This window comes from Xenopus laevis, chromosome 4L, assembly GCF_017654675.1.
Source record: "Xenopus laevis strain J_2021 chromosome 4L, Xenopus_laevis_v10.1, whole genome shotgun sequence".
In the NCBI taxonomy this organism is placed as follows: Eukaryota; Metazoa; Chordata; class Amphibia; order Anura; family Pipidae; genus Xenopus; species Xenopus laevis.
In genome coordinates, this window is record NC_054377.1 from 16,628,940 (window position 1) to 16,652,822 (window position 23,883).

At 41.4% G+C, this 23,883-nt stretch overlaps 1 protein-coding gene across 15 annotated transcripts; it reads right to left on the reverse strand.

Annotated features, from left to right (window-relative positions):
- Nucleotides 1-481: 481 nt before the first annotated feature.
- On the reverse strand, nucleotides 482-22,652 carry tnnt3.L (troponin T3, fast skeletal type L homeolog). Of its 15 annotated transcripts, XM_041589085.1 has the most exons (18): nucleotides 22,539-22,652; nucleotides 18,206-18,241; nucleotides 17,848-17,861; nucleotides 16,173-16,187; nucleotides 15,127-15,138; nucleotides 14,699-14,716; nucleotides 12,759-12,824; nucleotides 11,658-11,678; nucleotides 10,023-10,041; nucleotides 9,439-9,484; nucleotides 9,051-9,167; nucleotides 8,038-8,115; nucleotides 7,528-7,641; nucleotides 7,213-7,322; nucleotides 6,527-6,617; nucleotides 3,929-3,969; nucleotides 3,345-3,385; nucleotides 890-1,135 (listed from the first exon to the last, which is right to left on the reverse strand). In XM_041589085.1, the coding sequence occupies exons 2-18, from the start codon at nucleotides 18,223-18,225 to the stop codon at nucleotides 912-914; spliced, it is 1,047 nt and encodes a 348-aa protein (XP_041445019.1). In that variant the 5' UTR covers nucleotides 18,226-18,241; nucleotides 22,539-22,652; the 3' UTR covers nucleotides 890-911.
- Between the last annotated feature and the right edge of the window lie 1,231 nt (nucleotides 22,653-23,883).

The following is a 23,883-nucleotide window of genomic DNA, read 5'->3' on the forward strand; positions in this document are numbered from 1 at the left end:
CTGGCGCCAATGTTTTTTTTTAATTTATAAGGGGGCCCTGCCCATCAATAGCTTTTAATAACGTGTGTGTGGGGTTATTTTTGTAGCGCTGATGTTTGTGTGGTCTTTTAACTGTGATGTGGAGTGGGCGGAATCTGGGGTGGGGTTTGGGCGCCAGTGTGGGGGGCCCCAAAAATGTTGTTGTACGGGGCCCCGTGATTTCTAATGGCAGCCCTGACTGTAGCACCCAACCTCTTTTGTATGATTAGAAGTAAATCCCTTCAACAATGTTTCAACATTTAGCAGAAAGCATTCCCAGAAACACAGAAGCTGTATAAGCAGTAAAGTGAGGACCAACTCTATATTAATTGGTTGGACAGACTGGTGGCCATGTAGTGTATCAATTTGTTTATCCTGGAAAATGACTAACCACCATTATTTTGGTAAATTTGCAATAACAACCCCACCCCACCTAGCCACTGGATTTAGGCACAACTACACCTTCAGCATGAGAACTGTTTAATGAATTACAGGGCACAGCGAACGCAGACAATCATCTGCCAATTGCTGAAGCTTGTTGTAATAAATGTCTATAAGAATGTATTTTGGAAGCATGGAATTTGTCAGGCTCCAATCATTTTCCATAGCTGAATAATGTAAATTGGGTGTTGATGCGATAATTAAGTTGTGTTAGTTAATATACTACTGTGCTTACTTTCAGTTAAAGAATACTGGGGTATTCCACATTCATCTCCACATTCATCTTTAGATTGCCATGACTCATTAGTAGAACACGTTTCTCCTACCCTAAAATATATGTTCCTCACATTCCTTCCCAACCTCAATTTGTCCTTTTCTTTGTCAACGTCAGTGTTTGCATAAAGTGTTTCAACCAGTAGCGAGCAGGTTGTTGGGGTAAGAAGCATCACACTTTATTTACAAAAGGGAAGAGATAATAAAGCAGTCCACAGAGAGAACTTGGTGGCACTCAGGGAAATGGCCCTTGAGGGTGCGTGGAGTGGAACCAGCTTCCTAAACATGTACTGAAGAAATGGAAGAATGGGGCTACTCTCTGTGAGGACCGGGTGTCGATTCTGCGTTGATTTACTTCCAGCGGCCCCCAACTTTTCCTTTGCCTCCGGCTGCCTTCTTGCTGCTGTTATGGGGGAAACAAAAGAACGGTTGTCAGCCAACAACTAAGACTACTGTTTATTACCCCAACACAGAAAGTAATCGAAAGAGCATCTTCAAGACAGGCAAAAAAATGGGAAGAGCCACCAATTGCATAAAGTAAGAGTAGATCCAATCCTAGGATTTAAAGGTGTATTTCACCTTAAAAGTACTATTTAGTATGTTGTAGACAGCAGCGGTGGGGGTGAGCATAAATATATATATATAAATCAATGGCAGTAAAAGTCTACTCTTTCATTTCTTTCTGTGTCTGAGGTCATCAAATTTTTTTCTCCAGAACACCCCTCCCCCCCGAAATCACACAGCAATACCAGGCATAGCTACTTACCAAGTCTTCTGGGATTAGTCTGGCAGCCTGTACATCCCCACATGCTAACTACCCCCCTTCCAGTGGAAGCCATGCTCAACTTAAAAGACACTGGCTGGTGCCATCACATTGGCAATACCCATCAGGACTCGCTTAACTAGACAGACACTGGTTTTGGACACTACTATATCCAAAAAAAGATAGGAACACAACTCTACCATGTGCTGCCCCTTGCTTACTACATCCAACTGGAAGCTATGAGCAGCTAGTGTTCTTGGCATCATTTTGCATTATGATCTATACAGTGCCACTAGCATAGATGGCTGATGGATAAGCGAGACCTGGGGTTGAGGACGGCAACAGTCTGTGTCTTAAGTATATACTGTACCTGCTTTAAGAGTCATTGAGTGATTAGCGCTTAGCTCACATACTCATCTCCAACTGCACATCATAGGGTTAAACTGGAGATATCGGGTCAGGCCGCTGATATCGCATTGGCAAGATATCAACTAGTCACAACTCTCCAATAAGGTCCCCTGATATCTCATTAGGTCTATGATATCATGGTAAACATCGATATCATACTATCGCTGCAATTCGGTGCGTGGCCATTAGGAGTGGCTTCAATAAGCAATGCATACCCATGTAAGGATGCCACAGGCAAAAAGAGCGCGCAGTTTTGATGTTAAGCTTTTTGCCTGTTATTGAGGTGCTATAAACTGCTTGGTTAAGAGCTTTTGTTAGATCTGTTAAAATATTGATACCTACAAAGGGCAGGGGGGTTTGCGAAGAGCAGCTATGCAAGTAGGGGTCATGCCAAAGAGCACTGTAATCCAACATCCCCTTTCAATGCTTTGGGAAGGAGTTTGGATCACACAGGGAAAGCATATGGGAGAGCAGTTAAGCAGGGATTTGTTTAGACTGAGACGAGTATAGTACCATGCACGTGTTCCGAGGTAACTCTTTTGTAAGGTTTAATATTGTTAAGATGATAGGGTAGGGCTGGGGTTGGCTTGATGTGTGTGCCATAAGGTTCAATCTGATCATGTACTGACTTTGCCTTCGTATTCAGATTTCGTGGGAACCTTAGATAATCTGCTGTGAATAAACTAAATAAAACATGGACACCAGTGGAGTAGCATTTGGGTCACATATTTCTAAATTCAAGATATTTGGGTCTGTACGATCATCAGTGGGTCAAGTAGATTTAGTTCTATGGTGGAGGGTTTCTTGCTTATTTTCATTTTCTATAAATTTCCATGAAGACTAAGTAGTATTTGGCGTTAAAATCCTTATTTTACTGTATATTAGTGTGAGTAGCAGAGCTGCATACTGAAGGCTTTCCATAATCCATGCACCCTGTGCTATCTGTCTGAGAAAGGCAAACAAAGTTGCATCAGGCTACAGATCCATTGTGTTTGTCATGTCTAAGAACTGTGTCTCTATTATCCTTATAGGGGTGTGATTTCCATGTAACACAAATTCTCTTGGAAAATGCATCATATCACTCAATAGATCACTTTTAAAATCAAGTTCCATCCTATGTTTATGCTGCCAGAATTGGGCAAATGCAGTGGGAGGAAACTCCCTGATGTGCATGAGGCTTTAGGAGAAAATTGTGGAGTTAAGTTTTTTAGGGTTGTATTAGGATTGGGATAACCCTCAAGGAGATACTGGGAACGAGAGCTGAGGCATGCTGGGTTTTGGATTGGAAGAAGCATGGAGATCCAAAGGAATGCTAAAAATCAGGACTGAATGGAGGGTAGGCTAGGACTGCGCTGAATTTTGGCCCAGAGACAGGTATGAGCTGGATTTGGAAGGTAAGGTGGAACTATGGTGAGTTCCAGGGCAAGCTGGGGCTACTCACTGTTTCTGCAGCTGATCAATACGATTCCTGAGGGTTGTAATCTGTTAAAACAACATACATCCCATTTATCCTGGAGAGTCTTTTTTTTTTTTTTTTAATTAACTTCCCCACTTTTTACACCTTCTATTTGAGGATGTGGGATTCATACTGGAAACCTGTTACCTGATCTCCTCTTACTAGGACACAGCTCCGATCTGTGAAGTAGAGAGTGGCAGACGTGCCGTGACTGTGCTCATAACACACATACACATACTCAGGTGTGTGGCCAAAATACAGTTACTTACCTTCATATAACACCCAGGCTGGGGCCAACAGCAGAGACACTTACCCCCACCAACAACCCAACTACTTCCCGCAAGTTGCAGTGACTGGCACCAAGACTGCAAGACACCCTTCCTTTCTGTAACTTTATATGCATTTATTTGTACTAGTGCTTGCGGTCCTGGTGTGCCACTGTGCTATTTTCCGTGCCAATGTGTCTCTGCTCCAACCCCAGTCCCGGTCGTACCAGTTTCTATGCTTGCGACATGCCTAAGTGCACATTTCTGTGCTGTATCCCCAGATGAAGGGGCATCACTACTTACAACTTGGAGAGTTCCTCTACTCTCCTGTGCAGAGTCGTAATCTAAGAAAAACCGATAATGATGTGAAAAGGGGGCACTGGAATGAGTATACACTGTTCTGTTACTGTCCTGTGATTGCCATATTCATTTGTGTATGTACGAAGCCTAGCAGCATTCTAGTGTTTAGTAGTGGTAGTGGTCTAAAGCAACTGTACTTATTCCCGTTGCGAGCCGTGAAACGCTTTCAGCAAGTCCATTGCTTTAAAGGAGAAGGAAACCCCCTGGGCGCAAAAACCCTCCCGCCTCCCCTGTGTTGCTCCCCCTCCCTCCTCCCCCCTGGCCTACCTGTCCCGCTGGGCAAATGCCCCTAACTTGTTACTTACCCCTCTGCGCAGGTCCAGTCCACGGAGTTCACAGGCGCCGTCTTCTCCCAAGCGATCTTCTTCCTGCTTTGACCGGCGTTTTTAGCGCATGCAGGATCTACTGCGCATGCACCAAAAGTCACAACGTTTTCCGATTTCACTTTGTGACTTTTGGCGCATGCGCAGTAGATCCGTACCGGCGAAATGCTCCTACTGCGCATGCGCCAAAAACGCCGGTCAAAGCAGGAAGAAGATCGCTTGGGAGAAGATGGCGTCTGTGAACTCCGTGGACTGGACCTGCGCAGAGGGGTAAGTAACAAGTTAGGGGCATTTGCCCAGCGGGAAAGGTAGGCCAGGGGGGAGGAGGAAGGGGGAGCAACATAGGGGAGGGGGGAGAGTTTTTGCGCCAAGGGGGTTTCCTTCTCCTTTAAACCACAACTAGATACAGTCTATTATGTTCTGGGTGAGTGAACACCATAGAGAGGAGCTTCTATTGCAGAGTGGCTCAGATGACTGGTGAAACATTTTCAACGCTACTCAAGAAAGTCTAGTTGCTTTGGACTTACCGCTGTCGAATACTGTTAATTGTGAGATGAATGAACATCCTAGAGGGGAGCGTCTATTGCTGAGCCACTTGGCAAAATGTTTTCATAACTACTCAGGCAACTTTAATTGCTGTGGACTTGCCACTTCTAATTACTGTCGTAGATGAATGAAAAACCATAGAGAGGAACTTCTATTGCAGAAGTGTGACAATTCGTGTAAAGTGTGCTCCAGGACTACTAACCTTCTGCAACAAATAATCAGGTGTTTATCTTCTTTGGATGAATGATTGCAATGGGTACTAGACCAGGAGGCAACACATTATTATTCAACCCCATTTTTATGTATTATTCTTCTCTATTCTGCACTGCTTACCCTATACAAGACTGACAAATAATTCTGTATCTGCACTAATGGAACAGTTATTCATAGTCAACATATAGACACAGGGTGGTACATAACATTGGTGGACAGCTGTGAGCCTGGTGCATCCAGTTAGTGATTTATTTGCTAGGCTTAAAATTAATGGAATGTTCCTGTTTATGGATGTTCCATAGAATAAGTCAGGCATATTCCAAAATGACCTCTGAACAGGCTATATATATCATGAAGGAAGGAATCTACAGGCAAACAGAATGTTCTCTAGAAATTGACAGTAATAGAATTATTTACAAGACCTCTTTCGTGGAAGCATAAATAATATCCAGTTCATTTTGTGAATGATCCTACATTAGGCACGGGCAACTTAGTGCTCTCCAGTTGTAATTTAACATTTAACAAAATACAATAGGAAACAGACTGGCGTATCCTGAAACGGGATGAAAACAGGATGAGGTATAATCTGGATGATTTATGACAAGGCAGTTTTATTCTCTATAAATGGAGAAGCACCTGCACTGCTATTTCCTTGAAACAGATTTGACTACTATAGCTATATTTAGACCACTTCATAGCCTATAATTAACCCACCAGATGTTCTGTTTACAGAACCCTGTGTAGAATCAGACAGATACAGTATATGTTATATCTACAAGTATAGCGTTCAAACCCATGGCTCGGCAGCAAACTCGAAGTCAATCCACAATATTTCTTTCATATGGAATGTTGGGGTTGTACTTCTCAACAGACCCTTTGGGAACAGACCTCAACAGGCCAATGTGGTTTTCAACTAATGGAGATTTCTAACGTGTCCTTTAGATAGATGGCCAGTTTCCATGAGGTCAAGAAGACCTCATGAACAGGCCAATAAGCAGTAAGCTTGGTGTGGAGGGGCCAAGCTATCGTCTTATATCGGCCCATGTATGGCCAGCTGGGTTTTCAAGGGTTTCCAAGAAACCATTTAACCAGGTCTCACCTAAACGGTTATCCAGGCTGAGCACCTCATCCAAGTGCCCCAAGCCCCTCCCAAGGGGCTAAGACCCACGGTTTTGGAACCACTGCTCTAAGGTCTTATTAAAACAAAAATGGTCCCATTGGGAGTGCTTTTTAGGGCCCCATACTTACAGCCAATCTGTTCTGGTCAAGAAGACCTCATGAACAGGCCAATAAGCAGCCAGCTTGGTCTGGAGTGCCCAAGATATTGTCTTATGTCTTATATGTATGGCCAGCTTTACATTCCTGCCAGATATGGTGGACAGGGCACCAATTTCTGATTTTCTTATTGGCGCACTAAGGTACAACTCAAAGTTGTTTGCAAATAGTATTTATACTGTACCTCATATTTCTGTTTCTTGAGCTTCTCTCCCATCTCAAACTTCTCAGACTCCAACTGGTACAGCCAGTCCCACATTTCCTTTGCCTTTTCCCTGTGATCGACAAGAAGTGAGGAATAAAGCATAGACATAATATTCACTAACATTAAGAGTTATGACACTAAGGGGCACATTTACTAATCTCGAGTGAAGGATTCAAGTGAAAAAAACTTCGAATTTCGAAGTATTTTTATGGGTACTTCGAAGTACTGTCTCTTTAAAAAATACTTCGACTACATACTTCGGTAGTTTAAACCTACCGAGGTTCAATATTAGCCTATGGGGACCTTCCCCAGCACTTTTCTAAGTTTTTTTTGATCGAATAAAAATAGTTTGATCGATCGATTAAAATCCTTCGAAGGATTTAATCGTATTTGTGCTAAAATTAAAAGGATTTTACTTCGAGGGTCGAATTCGAGGGTTTATTAACCCTCGAAATTCGACCCTTGATATTAAGGCCCCCAAGTAGCCTTAGAGTACTTGGTTTTCTTGTTGTTGGAAACTAAACCCACCAAAACCTTGTTTAGGAGATTGTGTGCATCCATGTCTAATAGATAGGAGGTTAAACAACAAGTCTACATGTTTGGGTGCTGGGAGGATGGGGAGTTGTTTGTATCTGTAGTTGGAACTTCACAAATTCAATAGTAACCTGAGCTTATCGTCATTCATGTGGTCAACATTCAGTGGCTTGCGACGGTCAGCCAGAATCTTCTTCTTCTGCTCACGGGCTGTCTGCTTCTTGCCTCTCTTCTGGTCAGCCTGTAAGAAAGCAGGTGAAGTACATGTGAAGGAAAGCATTGTGGTGGTATTGGATACCAAAAATACTTCAAGGAAGCTGTTGGAGATTTGGACAAGACAGTACCGTAATATTCAAAATATAATGTTCTGAGTGAGTGAGCATGTGGCAATTGAATACAGATATGTCCTGATATGTAGCCATTTGTTTTTTTTTAGGTTTCCTCACCTTGGCCAGGTAGCTGCTGTATGAGGCACCCATGGAGGACAGGGCCTTCTTCTTCTTCATGTCATCCTCTGCACGTCTCATTGCATCCTGTTCCTCTCTCCTTACCTTCTCTTCCTATATTAAAAGATACGGTATTGTAAATTGATCACTCCATGGCAGTGGTTGTTGGATTTAGTTAGTTCAAGCCCCCTTTTTGAGGGCCAACCTTTGCCCCCAACTTCCCCTTAGCTCATAACAGTTACAGCTATAGGAAGATGTATGAGTTAATCAGATATAGTTTGAAAATTATGTAAGCAAATTAGTTTTTACCCCAAATTGACCTTCAAGCTGGGCTTTCAAGGATTTCCAAGAAACCAGCCAGGTTTCACCGAAACGTTTATCCAGGCTGAGCACCTCATCCAAGTGCCCCAAGCCCCTCCCAAGGAGCTACAGTTTTGGAACCACTGCTCTAAGGTCTTATTAAAACAAAAATGGTCCCATTGGGAGTGCAGTTTAGGGCCCCATACTTACAGCCAATCTGTTCTGGCGCTCCTTTTCTTTCTCTGCTCTGACCCTCAGCTGTTCAGCTCTCTCAGCTCTGCGTTTCTCCTGAGGATCACAAAGAGACGGGTAAATCAGTCATCATTCAAAACCAGACAGAGTGCTAAACTGTGAGAATTCAAGTTCAACAAGGACAGCATTCCCATTCAACAACAGACATTCTGGTGACAGGACTGTGCAAGTTATTGCAGTTCTGACAGATGGCCACATACCAGCACCAGGCACACCAACTGACAGGATGAGGACAGGTGGTATTTTGTCATTAAATATGGCTTTATAAATGTCCTGGCACCTTGTTGAAGCATGTTAATAAAAAGAGGACCATGAATCCCACCCAGTACATTAGTCAATATCACTAGTTTCAATTACTTTACGTGCCAGGGCCGGCTGCCTTAAAGCCCCAGAATGGACAAATCTCCAGCACTGTTGGAGTTGAGAAGGTTGATAAAGAAGAAAACAAGTAACAGCTGCAAGTGAACTCCAGGTATGATCTTATTTTTTTTTTAAAGAAGTGCTGTACATACAGATATCTGGAGGCTTCAATTTTGCTTGAAAAATGTTTCGTCATTCTTTTCCTCTCTGCAGAGGACATGGCAATGTATTTCAAAATAGGATTTTGAAAATAACATGGCACAAGGATGCTACCCAGTGGACTTGTAAATGTATTACAGTTTGCTTAAACATTCTCATTCTCATTCCCATTTGTGAAAATCATGTCCTAATCCAATTCTGTCCAATTGAGGGCTGGATGAGGTCTTCCAAGGGTCTCATAGATTTCTTTTAATGGCAATGTCATAGTCATATAATTTGAACATTTGTTATATCATATTTTGCCCACTGTGGACAACACAGTCTTAACTGACCAGTGGTGTATGTTGCTATCCTGATCTATCAGAACAACACAGAATGAAAACATTACAATTCATGGACAGACCAGCATGCAAAGCTCCCAATGTCCCAGGATTTGTTGTGGCGTCACATACAATTCTTTCTTTCAGGGCAATGATGTCCTCTTCTTCTTTCTTGCGTGCTTCAAAGTGGGTGTCAATCAGAGACTGCAGTTCAACCAAGTCTTTGTTCTGCCTCTTCTTTTGGATATCCTGTAGAAATAGATATAGTCGGTGAATCGGTGTTGTGCTAGAGAGCATTATCTCCATCCTGGATTTGAATGTCCCATTTTGCTGTCATTTAATGCCTACTACTTAGATAAGGATATCTGGGCCCCATTACATTTGGTTTTATTATTCAGTTCTAATGAACTAACATCATTTATAGTATACTACTGTTGTGTAGTGTACACTGCCATGAGTTGTAAGATACAGCTATCCGTTGTAATGTTGTGTATTTCCGTCATTATGATATATTACTCACATCAAAGTCAACTTTATCTCCATCTGGGATTTTAGGGGCTGTGAGCCTAGGACACAAAAAGGAAAGAAGCTAATTTATAAAATAAAGGCATTTTACCATAAGATTTTCCAGAATCAATTCTAAATGCGAATCTGCTAAAGAACTGTTTTTTTTGCCATGATTGATGGAGAATTTTTCTATGGTTCCTTGGATAAACGTAGCACCCCAGTGTCAAGGGACAAAATATTTAGACAGGACAGAGGCAAAAGTGAATATTCACAGTAAGTGGTGATTAGCAATGGTTGTTATAATAGGGGTTACCATTAGTGACATGGAGTAGTATTGTTATACAATGGAGAAAGTGTCGTCAATGAACTGGAACCCCTAAAGTTTCCCTAAAAGATCCAAATCCTACTGTTACCATGTATCCATGAGGTCATCAATAAATGTATGAGGTCATCAACTAACAGGAAGATGCAGCCACCCGTATTTACTTATAATGCAGTCCCTGACTTATTCATTTGTGCAATTTGAGTGGGCATCTCTTTTAATGCACATCTTTATGGTGTGTTCACATTATCACTTCTTTTGTAATAGTCACTTACCTGGGCTTTGGCTTCTCCTCTGTTGAAGAATATCGGATAAGGAAAGAACAGAAGAGAGAAGTAAGAACAGGACTTCAAACACATCAAACATGCGGAGGGAGGTAATACAGGCAGGAGATGGGGGGGTGCATAACAAATTATCAATCATATACTGGAGAATATAAAATAAATGAAAAGCATCTGTGTAAGGAACCCTCATTTTTCACTTCATCTTGTCTTCACATTTGCAGCTATCTTCACTGAACAAATGTGGCATTACACCTGGAATGTCAATGCAGTATTGACATTGCTTTTATCCAGTAAAGCAATATAGAATGTAATGCAAGAGTGAGGTGTGTGGCCATGTGCTGACCAGCCTTGGGTATTATCACAAGATGCTTTTCCACACTGTTAAACACTACTAGAGCCATTAGATAAAAGAAAATCGCAAGATCTGGCAATCCTACTAGATGCACTCAATGGTCAGTGAGTCATCTGAATGACCACAGTCGACCTGTCAGACAGATTGTTGTTAAATTTCCAGAGGAGCAGAAGAGGAAACGTTAGTTATTTAACAAGAGGAGGGAAAAAATCCAAGGAAAACAGACATATCTTCATCTAGAGGTAATGGAATGTAACAAAGAGAAAGAATGTATAAGTCAAGGAAAAGGGGGTAACAGGGCAGATTCAATTAAGACCGATAGTGAGCACCATTGGTCTAGATCTAGGTTTGGAACAGAAGGAATATATTACACCCTACAGTGGTAATGATAATGATGTGCATGATGATAATAAGTATAATATGGAAGCCTGTACATTGTTCTTGCTACTGGACCAATGATGAACTAGTATAAGTAGAAGAAACCATTAATATATTTAGGGGTAAGAGTAGACAACCCCATGAGTGAAATTGGCTGGGGTAGGTGGGAAAAGGTTCATACAAGTGGTTGGAATAAGAAGAAGGATTGTAGAAAGTGTTGAAAAAAACAACGCACACAGGTGAAAGAATGAGGTTTCGTTGGTGAGCAGAACATTGCAATAATGTTCTACAAAGTTTCCCCAACAGTTAATCTCAGGATGATTGTGGTAGGAAAAAAAACAGATTTGGCCAAAACTCTGCATTTATTTTAAGCAGGATTGAGAAGTCACGTTTCTCCTATTAGCTTTTGGATATATATTGCCATGAATGTCTAGGATACCAACCATTATCCGTTGGAACTACAGGAAATATGTAAGTGTGCCAAATATGTTGGGGACCTGTTGCTGCAACTACAACTCGCAAGAATACGCTGGTTGGCTAGGAATATAATGTAATATCAAGGGAATTTGCCATAGGAAATATCTGATAGGATATTCCATTCCAAGTATTTCAAAAATAAGTATATTTCCTACTGTCCCTGTCAAATGGTTGATCTACTTGGCCTTATGTTAGTGCACCTAAATGCCCCCTCCTTTGATTAACAAGTTTGTTTGGGTGTACGTATGAGCAGACAAAGAAGAACAACGGACTCCACCAACATAGAGGGGAACCTAGCTTAAGTAAAGCTGCTTAGGTCCTAAACAATTGCAGTGATTTGGCCCAACCTGTAGAGTTAGATGGAGTGAGGGAGAAAAAAAGATTGAAAAAAATAGTGATAAAGAGTGGAAGTCAAATACCATCATATTCTTCACCATGTTCTGGAATTGAAAAGAGATTATTAAGTACACCTTGGTTCCTGAATAAGAAATCAAGATTATGAAGACAAATGTGCCACGGTCTAGAGGTGCCCAGAACTTTACATTTTGGTTCTCACAAATATCTCGATTTCGTTCCAGAACCGCATGTTCCTCACACACAGTTTCATCTACAGTGTATATTCCTGAACTCATTCGGTATCTTTCCAATACCATTGACTCTTCTCAACACTAGAATTAGTTTACCCATGCTGCTATAGACATCTTTTGGCATGCTAATAAATTCCTACCATCTTAGCAGAAGGTGTTACCGATCCTCCCTATATAAACTCTAGGCATTAATATTCTCTCCATTGTTGCTCTGCTCCTCTTAGACCTTATGTTTCTTCTAATAGTGACCCCAACTATTCCATGTCACTTTTACTAGGTAAGAAACTTGAGCTCCCACCATCTATGATAACAGGGGGTATGATGGACAATCTAAATGTTTAAAGTCACCTTCTCTAATTCCTGTTTCCATTCCAGTGGCATAGACCCCATATTATATGCAAAGCAGATATGCAGCAGCCATGCAGAATAAGCATCAAGCACAACTCTGACATAATAAAGAAGAACTGATGACACGCTAAAGAAGAGCTGATGTAACCCAACTCTAACAGACCTTTATCTTGAAGAGGTAGGGCCATGGATAAGTTCTCTCTTGTGTATTACATCCCTTATATCTTATTTAACTTGATTTGGGAGTAGCATTCTTTCCACTAATATAGGTTCATTATGGTGGGATATTTAAGGCATAATGGATTCTCTAGGTAAACCATTATCAATCATGTTTCTATACACACAGATAGCAGAAAATGTGTCCTATGCAGTATAGGAACATTTTTGGATTTATGGGCCCTTTTCTGTATTAGGTTTATGGGACTAAATGTGTAGAAAAACACAATCATTAACTTGTAATGGATCGAAGAGCTAGAGCTGAGGATAATAGCATTGCACACCTGTTTCTGAGATACCCCACTAGGAGAACAAAGAATAAATCTCTCCAAATTGTCCTACAGGAGACTAGGGGCTTCGTGTTCTTACCTCCCTCCTCAGCCTCCTCATAAGCTTCTTCTTCTTGTGGTGCCTCTTCCACAACTGGTTCTTCTTCTTCACATGTATTGCAGACATAGTTCAAGCAGGCACGCAGCAAGCAGCGTGCAGAAGGTGCAGGGGCAAATGGGTTATTAGAAAGCAGGCGGGCGGGTCGGAATAAAAGAAAGGAGAGAGAGAGAGGACGGCCATAAAAGCCAAAGCATAATTAGAAGTAGACACATTGTAACAGGATGCAAGCAGCAAATGCTGCCAATCAATTAGTAGGCAAACATCAAGACTTTGGTCAGGAATCACTAAGATTCCATGAAAATAAATATGTATGCCAAGAACACATGGTTTCAACATAATTTTTCCATAAATTCATACAGTTTTCATAAACAACTATCTGAGTCCTTAAAATTTGGCTATGTATTCTGATTTAAATCCTTCTGGGGCACAAATACTTGTTACTCTATTCTATTAATCTAGTAGAATGTCAGCAGAGCATGTAATAAAGCAGTGCCTATCTGTATGGAAGGTCTATGACACAGAGGGTGGTCTCCACCATCGTTTTTAACCTCTAGTGAGAGATGGATTCCATTTAACTCAGTGGAATGCAAGGTGAACCTAAGAATACAAAGGTCTAGAGATGGAATAGTGCATGTACACAATAAGCCATAGCTTCAAAATGTTTAAGGTCCCCGAGGCAGCATCATTTCTACTGGCTGGGATAAATCCCATGCACAATTTGAAACCATGCATAATGACATGTATATTTCATTTACATTGTATTTCAGTTTAGACAACATGGCCCTTCGAGATCAGAGACTGCCCTTTTCCTATGGAAAAGTTGTCAAATCAAGATGCGTAAAGAGGTCTCTGAGAAAAGACTGAGAGAATTACGAAATGAGAATTACGGCAGCTATGGCACGGCAAGTCATTATCTCCTAAAATCATGGGTTGAAGGCTGATCATTGGCTAGTGCCTTATCCAAAGTAACTGGCATAGCTATTCTTAGAGGCTGTTCCTCAAGGTAGAAGATCGGACCATCAGCTCAGCAGGTCTGAGATACCATAGGTCCCTTGTAGCAGTATAAAGTTGCTTATATATTTTAAACCTTTAGCCACATAAAGAGCTACAACATTTTATTACCAGTTCTGACATTTTTTAGACCTCACTCTAGGATAGGGGCATTAGGATAGGGCAGGGGTCCCCAAACTTTTTTACCCATTCAAATGTAAAAAGAGTTGGGGAGCAACAAAAGCATGAAAAAGTCTAAAATAAGGACTGTGACTGGCTATTTGGTAGACCCTATGAGGACTGGCAGTCTACAAGAGGCTCTACTTGGCACTATACAATTAAAACTTGCCTCCAAGCCAGGAATTCAAAAATAAGCACCTGCTTTGAGGACACTGAGAGCAAAATGTTGGTCATGAGCTACTGGTTGGGGATCAACAGGATAGGGGATTAGGGGCATGTTAATGCCAGGGGTGGCTACGAATCATCTTTTGTTTTTAGTTGGTGTTTCTGGATCCACCTTACAGACTCTAAGCTGGTGTGACCCATTGTAGTGTACACATGATAAAACATTCTGGGTAGCTGTCCTGGCATGCAATGCGGTAACCACAAGGTCGGCAGGCTGCATGTCTTGCATGGTTTGGCACATCCCAGCTGAAAGATGCATTACAGGCACAGTGATCTGGAATGGCACAGCAGGCTACTAGCACAGACAGCACAGATTGTCTGGTTCAAGCAGAGCCAATCATGGGGACAATATCCTTGGACAGTAAATAACTAATGGCTTATTTCCTAAACCCAATAGACAGACCTGAGTTGAAGTATCTAAGATTAAAAGACTACAATTGATGTGAAACAGGTATCGATAAGAGGTACAAGAATACATAGGAATGGTTATGCACTAGGGATGAAGGAATGATCTGGTCACGTACCTTGCTCTTGGCTTTCTTCTGCAACGCAGCGTAAGCAGGAAGGAGGAGAAGAAAATGCATTAGAGAAGCAAGAAAGCAGGACAAGGCACAGGATAGCTCTTAGCTAGACCTTTACTGGCAGGAGAGAATAATAAAGCAACACCACAAACTGGCACATATGCCTGGGTAGGGTTGTTCTCCAAACACCAAGAGACCCAGGAATGTGTAATGCAAGAGATATGGGTAACTAGTGGCTGGGCGAGAAGGAGCATCTCAGAGGAAAGACAGAATTTTCAAGGAGATCCTGGGGAAAGCACAAGTGAGTAATATCCCTATTGCCAGGTACATGTAGGCTCTGTTCCATGAGTCCATCACCACCCAGTCCCCTCGCCTATCAACCCACAGTACAAACAAATGTAAATGTCCAAGAGGACCACACAACAACATACCTTCTTGTGCCTCTGTAGGTCGTATATTGACATACGATGAAAGAGGCAAAGAAAGCAAGAAAACAAAGCAGAGAACATTAGCATTGAGCAAGCGCCCACAACATCACAGAGACGCGGAGGGTGGGAGTCAAACAAAGAAAAGATGGATCCCAACCTGGTACCTGCTGCAGAGGTGCCCTGGTAAAAGTACTCGCCATACAGCACATACCTTACCACTAATGTTCTGAAGTGCATTTAACCCTTTGACGCCCACGTCACATGGACAGCCAGCAGGTTAAATAAAGGAGACATGCTGGTTAGACCTGCTCCAGGATGTTTTATTTGGTAGTTAACAGGTTAAAATATCCTGGTTTTTAAAAAGGAAAAAGAAGGGAATGAGTTAAGGAAAGGTGGTTTAAGAAGAATAAAAACCGTAAGAGCAGTCTGTACGAATCCACAGTCTCCCTGGTTCTAACAAGGGGGTTTCCACAGCTTGGGGGGCCCTATACAATGAATGTGTGGTGGGTGCCCCTTGTCTACAACATACAGTAGACTGTGGATCTAACAAAGTGACAGACCCCCGCTCTTTCAAAAACACACCTCAATATAAACCATGGCCGGCCTAGACAGGCCACAAACCAGGGTCCTTGTTAGCATTGTTGAAAGGCTGATACCAGTGAGGAGTTTAGGGGGGAGTCTAACCCTTTCACTGCCAGAGAAATGTCTGCAACCCCTTGCTGTCACTTCCATACGTATGTATGCCTACGGGCTATAGATCTTTTTAATTTCCCAGCAATTCAATTATCCTTGAGGCCAAAGTGGCCTCTGAGAAATCAAGAATTTGGGGTGAGTACACCTTTAAATGGTACACTTGGAACTCCTTAACTGTTATATTAAATATATGTTCCTTAACTGTTATATTAAAAATATGTTCTCCTTGGTGCTGCAGATCTTTCTGGCATAGAAAGGGCTCAAATTAGTGACATTTTATTGGTAAAATAGGGAGTAACGTTATTCTAGAATTAGAGATTGAAAGATGGAGTTGGGGGGTCATTTCACCCATTTACCTTCTTCGTATTCTTCTGTTTGGGGGGAGGAGACAAAAAAAAACAGAAAAACAATGGAATATGTTGGACTTTAAAGCAAAAGCAATTTACATAAAGGCTATTGGCAGCTGCTGTCCTGAAACACCCATCATTGGTCTGAGAGAATGTGAGAGTTGTAGTTCAGCAACTGCCTGTATACCCCCTGGCCTACACAAAGCACAGTGATAATATAATGGGACAGATGCACACGGCAAGGCTAAGCATGTTAATTCAATCACCACCTAAAAAGTAAATTAATGATCTGGAATTATAAAAGACAATAGTTGAAAGTATGGGGATGAAGATGAGAGTTATGGGGAGCTATATCTGAAATAATGGGGTCAGTATCAATTACAGAGAGAGTCAACTTTAATTATAGAGAATTATGGGGAACAAGGAGGACTATAAAGAATTATTGAGTTTTTAAAGAATACTATGAAAATAGGGATACATTTAAAAAAGAGAGAGATTAAAGAGGGTTGATGGCAGGGTTATTGGAAGCATTAAAGGGGTTGTTCACCTTTAAATTAACTTTTAGTATAACGTAGAGAGTGATATTCTGAGACATTTTGCAATTGGTTTTCATTTTTTATCATTTGTGGTTTTTGAGTGATTTAGCTTTTTATTCAGCAGCTCTCCAGATTGCCATTACAGTAATCTGGTTGCTAGGGTCCAAATTACCCTAGCAACCATGCATTGATTTGAATAAGAGACTGGGATATGAATAGGAGAGGACAGAATAGAAAGATGAGTAATAAAAAGTAGCAATAACAATACATTTGTAGCCTTACAGAGCATTTGGTTTTAGATGGGGTCAGTGACCCCTATTTGAACGCTGGAAATAATCAAAAAACTATAAAAAAAAATGAAGGCCAATTGAAAAGTTGCTTAGAATTAGCCATTCTACAACATACTAAAAATTATTTTAAAGGTGAACCACCTACAGGAATGATGTAGGTGAATATCTGGGTTATAGGTTGAATTCAATGGAAATATAAGAATTAATACTGAGAATAATAGCAGGATTATAGGTATGTTATTGAGGTTATTCATTGGCACTATAGGGCTCTATATACTGGGATTAAATAAACCAAAATCCAGAATTAATCTATGGAATTACAGATAACAATAACTAAAACCATTGTCATTACTATCTGATATAATTAGTGTATTATAATGACATTTTATAAATATATATTAATTTCCATTTGGGTTTATATTATGAATATTAGATTTGATTATAAAACAGGCCGTGGCAGTGAAGTGAATTTAACAGCAAGACAAGGACAAGGCACATGGAAATTAGAAGAGATCTCGGGCTGCGCCTGCATTTGGACCCCAGGCAGAAATTGCACTTATGGACACAGTCCAGCAGGTGGCAGCACAAGTAGTGAGTAACCTATTAGTAGGATGGACAGTTACTTAGTTAACTCGTGGGAGAGAGAATTTGAGAAGCAAAAGAAGAAATAATAATAATAAAAGAAAATGACTGGATAAAATAATAAAGTGAAGGAATGAGACAGGAGATTAATAAGACGACTGTCCCTGCTGTTAGAGAGAAATGGGTGCGTGAAATAAGGTATTAATTAAAGATACACAACTAGACTTAATTATTATTATTGTTCACACTATTCTTTCTATGCAGTTGCTCACTTACCCTCCACCTGTTCACTGTTGGCAGCAGATGCAGGAGAGAGCGGGGGAGAGAGGAGAGAAAAAAAAGAGAGAATGTGATTAGTTTAACCATTAAGGCACCAGTTGAATCCCTTGAGCTAGGGGGCAGCACACTCACTACTGTATGTTATAAGGATATTATCATCATCATTTATTTATATAGCGCTGTCAAGATACACAGTGCTTTATATTAGAAGCCATTCTGCAGTCATTTCTTACTGCTGGGAGACATTTCGATTTATAATGTTCGTACAAGGGGAAGTTAAGGCTACGACAAACATTTATCATGTATACAGGTTTTTACAATGAAATCTATATTCACAGGAAACAGGGTGACTTACACTTCCTCTGTGTCAGACATTATGGCTTTTGGTCAACTGCAAAAAAAAATCAAAAAAAAAAAAATCAGACGGACATTACAATTAGGAAGCAACAGCAAAGAAAAAAGCAGTTTGGTTCCTATGCACTGCTGGTTCTGTCTCCTGACACAATGTAGCACAGGTCAGCCTTTTCAGGTCTGCTAATCTGCTTATCATATGCTACATTCTTTACTAGAGTCAGAGGCACCACCAGAGTAATAATAGATACTGCTTTCAATAACGATATATATATATTGGGGAAGGGATGCAAAAATCCAGGATTCGGTATGGGATTCGTTTCAGCAGGATTTGGATTCGGCCGGATCCTTCTGCCCGGCCTAACTAAAACTGAATCCTAATTTGCATATACAAATTAGGGGCAGGGAGGGAAATCGCATGACTTTTTATCACAAGACAAGGAACTAAAAATTTTTTGTCACCTTCCCACCCCTAATTTGCATATGCAAATTAGGATTCGGTTCGGTATTCAGCTGAAGGATTCAGGGGTTCGGCTGAATCCAAAATAGTGGATTCGGTGCATCCCTGATGCGGGCCGAAACGTTGGAGGCACAGTCATGTGACAATAAATATTTTTGATAATCCTAACAAAAATCAGAGTGCTGGTGCCTTTTCAGCATTTATATTTTACATGAATTTAGCCAAGCACCCGGGAACACCAATGTTTAATAAATGGATATTGGGAAATGGCAATTTCTTTCAATAAGCACTTTATTTTGGGGTTTTACATCTCCTTCAAACCTGGCTTAATGCATAAAACATCATAAAACATTCACCTTTATAATGAACCCTTGTAGGCAAAGTGCCATGTAGGGCTCTATTAAACACATGTGACAAAGACGGCCAAACTGTGGCCCTATCAGGGTCCAAAGCAGTGGATGTGCCACCAATATTTGCCTTAATAGAGGGTAACAGACCAATGTCACCTAATCTAGTTACAGTTCTGGGGAGCAATTGATCAATATTTCTATCGAAGACCTCTGAGCTTGAATCAATAGGCCATGTCCCTAATGCCCTGCAGTGTATCTCTATAATGTTTAATCAAACCAATAGCCTATAAGAGGCCAGGCACACAAGTAAGCAATGGCTGAAGTAGGAAAGCAAAAGGGCTATGGAGAGAGGCAACCCTAGTTCTAGGGACATAAGCAATTCAATCTGAAGCCAAATGCCTATACATCAGACACAGTACATCGGATTATATCCATTACACATCGCCCACCTCCCTCCGTGAGACTAAATCACAAATAAAGGAGACTGAAACCCAAATTTGACTCTGGAAATTAAGTAGCAGAAGCATACAAAGCTGACATGCTACATTATTTCAAGGGACAGAACCAGCAGTGCAGAAAAGGGGACAGACCCTGCTTTCAGTATCAATAACTGTGTAACAAATATATAATAATATATTATATTTACAATTTCGGTCAAATTCTGTTTTGGGGTTTTTATCCCCTTTATGTACAATTCCATTTGATAAGGACCTGGTGATATTTTATATATATTTATTTATAATAGATAGATGATAGATAGATAGATAGATAGATAATAGATAGATAGATAGATAGATAGATAGATAGATAGATAGATAAGATAGATAGATAGATAGATAGATAGATAGATAGATAGATAGATAGATAATAGATAGATAGATAGATTATAGATAGATAGATAGATAGATAGATAGACAGACAGACAGACAGACAGACAGACAGACAGACAGACAGACAGATAGATAGACTTGGGCATAATGCCTTAAATTCTTGCCAAGTGTGGGGCCAGACAGATGGAGAATGAGTCCCGCAGCCTATTTTCGGTTGGCCTCTCTCAGAAGGCTTCATGACTCAGATGTTACATGAGATGGGTTCGGAGGGTGTTGGGGGGACAACTGAGAATTCGTGTCTATTTCAGGACCCCAGGGAATGCCTTTAAAGGTGATATGAACCTATGGGGAGGGCTTTATGGGTGTGGAAATATGTAGGTCTGGTTGTCATTATAATCTGATGTTATTGGAATAATGAGGAGGGGTACGGCCGCCTCTGTGTGTCCTGACTCCCCGATAATGTATAGAAAAAATAATATTATTTTAGAGCATTAATTACAGATTGTGTTCCTATCAGCCATTCTGCTGGACACTATAGGGCCAATGCCTTCTGCTTCAGTGCCAGGGAGCTGCTGATAGAAATCTATGTGACCTATGATCTATGTGACCCTGCATTATATCACAGAGCCCATTTTATACTACCCAGACAGCTTTGCTTTATAAGGAACACCAGGGCAGGTACCCCCATAGCTCAAAGGTTAATGTTTTTGGAAGTTAAGCACTAATTCAAAATCTGTCCACTAGGGGGAGCTGTGTTATTGCAATTGACGGATACTTTCACTTAAACCAAGCAAGCAGTATTTCAGCTATTGACATTTTTTAATCTGCATCCAGCCTGGTCATATAAAATAGTAAATAAATGATCTCTGTGTAAGTAAAGGTTTAGGACCCACCCTCTGAATTCTGGAAATGACATCAGATTATTATGCAGCCGCCGTTAACAGACAAAATGAGATTTTAGTTAATTACTGCAGAATGGCACCCAATGTAAACTCAAACTAGCAGGGCCCCACGTCTTTGTATGTATGTGTATTTCCTATTATTGTACAGCGCTGCAGAATTTGCCTTATAAATACCTATCAATAATAATACACACACACATATATATATATATATATATATATATATATATATATATATATATATATATATATATATATATATATAAAGTCTCATTACAAGGGTGTCTCATTTGGAGAATACATTATATCGAGTGGCACAGTATGTAGTTCAGCAGCATGACAAGTACAACAGCTGGTAGCAGCCACTCACCTCCTGTCTGTCTTGTCAGCCCTTATTTACTGGATACATGGGGCAAAATTAGCCTTCACCCAGCAAATAGACACATCCCAAAATGATTAGTAACAATGCAGGGGGCTCTTTATTACTGATTACTTTATCCAACAAGGCCTACATCCCCTGAAAGGTCATTTCTCTCTCCCAATACCAAATAGAAAGCTAAAATTCCAGGTCACCCCAACATATTGTCTGCCAGCACCCAAATATTACCCCCTTAATCCCATTACATTGCCCAGAGAGACATCATCATCATCCTCATGAGCTCATCTCACTCCTATAGACTCACAGCTTTTTAGCTCATCATTATTTCCAGCTAATCGGAGGAAGCTATTAAGTGCTGCGCTACTCACTTCCTGGTCACAATGGCATAACCATATAAGAGGAAGTCAGAAGAGCACTAAAAAAACCCGGAGAGAGAGAGATGGACATAGATTATAGAGATAGATAGACAGACAGATAGATGATAAATAGATAGATAGATAGATAGATAGATAGATAGATAGATAGATAGATAGATAATAGATAGATAGATAGATAGATAGATAGATAGATGATTGACAGACAGACAGACAGACAGATAGATATAGAAGTAAGGTTATTAGAAAGACTGAAATCAACACACGGACAGACAATAAATCACACTGTGTATTGGCACCGTCTGTTGGTGGAATAAGAGAACTTTGGGGCACACACACTGGCACAATGGAAATGCTACACAGTGGGTGGGTATATGTATATACATAATAATCTCATTTATGTATACATAATAATCTCATTTAATCCACATACAGGTGGCACAAACTTCACAAAACTGAATCTACATTCCCACACTCAGCTGCTGTGGGCGCCATCTGCTACTGAGCCCCATATAAATCAGCTGTGAATCGGGCGGGGGGGGGTCACTAATTCTTCCCATATCTGTGAATGTGTGAGAATGCTGGGTAACCCCTGGGCTGCTGGTCTCTTTGTATTTGTATCAGTAGCCAGTGGGTGAGGTTGGCATGGGCTGTGCCAGGGTTAAGGGTGAGGCTTATCAGAGGCAACAAACCCTACAGCTGGGGACCCAAGGTATAGGGGTCCCAGGAGTCGCACTGACTGATAAATAATTTCAATGTTAGTTTATAAAAAATGTTATTCCCCAAGTTTAGAGGTGCCCAGTAAATTGTAACTGAGCCACTGCACAAGAGATACAAGTCACCTACTGGCAACTCCAGCACCTGCACAACTACAACTCCCAGAATCCTAGAATGAGCTTCTTGGGGCATTGTGGAATCTGTAGTATTTTGTTTCCTTAAGCAGGGTCAGTATTGTTGGGGAAGGATTCCATTGTCTTTACACCAGTCCCCACTGAGATGTGAGGGGTAACTTCCAAGCCCCCTTCCACCCAACCTCCCTTACCTGAGGCCCGAGAGAAGAGAACAGCACTGGGGGTCGCAGCAGTTGTGAGACTTTTCAATCGCCCCCCGGGCCTGTTATGTCTGACAGTTATACCGAAATGTGATCCGCGCCCCCGCCCCCAGGGAAGCAGCGCAGGGGAGGGGGCGGAGCCGCGAGCAGCTGTCTAACCAAGTTATGGTGCGGGGAGGGAGGGAGGAAGGAGCTCAGTTTACTCCCTAATTATAGCCGGGCCAGGACAGCAGAATTTGGAGATGTCCCCTTGTGTGTGAGCCCCGGGAGTGCGGTTAAAATAAACTGAGCCCCTCTCTGGTGGGGAAGGGGGTGGGGGCAGTGGCTTTTTTTAACCCTGTATTTTTCCCACGTAAGAAAAATAGAAATCACGCCCAAAGATTAAAAATATTGCCCAGTTTAGCAAAATTCAGCTATTCTATTAATCAATTCACTATTGTGGGCTTCATTTGTTTTTTTCAGTAACCCACTGCCTTTCTATTTCCAGCTGGAAACTGTCCCATGGAACTTACACTCTTTTAGTCCTTTAATGTGTTGCTCCCCCTCTTATGGGCATATATTACACTAATCAGTGCAAACTGCGGCCCTCCAGCTGTTAATAACAGCCCCCCAACTATGGTTGCTGTCTGGTGACAAATCTCCCCGAACTGCCTTCCCGCCAGCTAGAATGTAAATCAGCAGCACAATGGCACTCGGAACGCTTCGTTTTCCGAAGTCACTCAACGTTTCCTCGTGAGGCAACTTCAGCCGACATCGGAAAACGAAGCGCTCCGAGTGCCATCCCGCCGACGATTTACATTCTAGCCTGCGCGAAGCAGTTCGGGGAGATTAGTCGCCCCAAAGACAGGCCCGGATCTGTGGAAAGGCCACCTGGGCCCGGGCCTAGGTCGGAAGGATTATAGGGGGCGGCATGCTGCCCAACCACACCCACATTGGTTCAAAGACACTGGGGATGAGCAGGAGATACAATCATTTTTTACATTTCCCCTGTACCAATCCCCATTGCTCCTGTCCTGATGACGAAAATTTGCACGAATAAAGGGGAGGGGAGGGGACAGGGGTGACGAATGCAGTGGGCCAAGGGGTACCCGCTATGTAAATCCGGCCCTGCCCAAAGAAGAGGCAATTTGTCACCAGGCGACTAATCTCCCCGAATCTGAGCATTTGCCCTGACTCTTAGGGTACAAGCCTGTGGTTATTCTATGTTATTATACAGAGGAACTGTGCCAATGTGGGCACACTCTATTATTATAGGCACAATTAGGGTTGCAACCCGGCCAGTATTTTACCAGTCTGACAAGTAAATATTATGCTAACCCTAATCAGGTCCGGATTT

Coding starts and splice junctions, on each gene's coding strand:
- tnnt3.L (XM_041589085.1), bottom strand. CDS start 18,225: ATGTCTGACACAGAGGAAGT. Junction 9,168..9,438: donor GAGATAAAGTTGACTTTGAT/GTGAGTAATATA, acceptor CTATTTCTACAG/GATATCCAAAAGAAGAGGCA. Junction 7,323..7,527: donor ACAGCAGCTACCTGGCCAAG/GTGAGGAAACCT, acceptor GCTTTCTTACAG/GCTGACCAGAAGAGAGGCAA.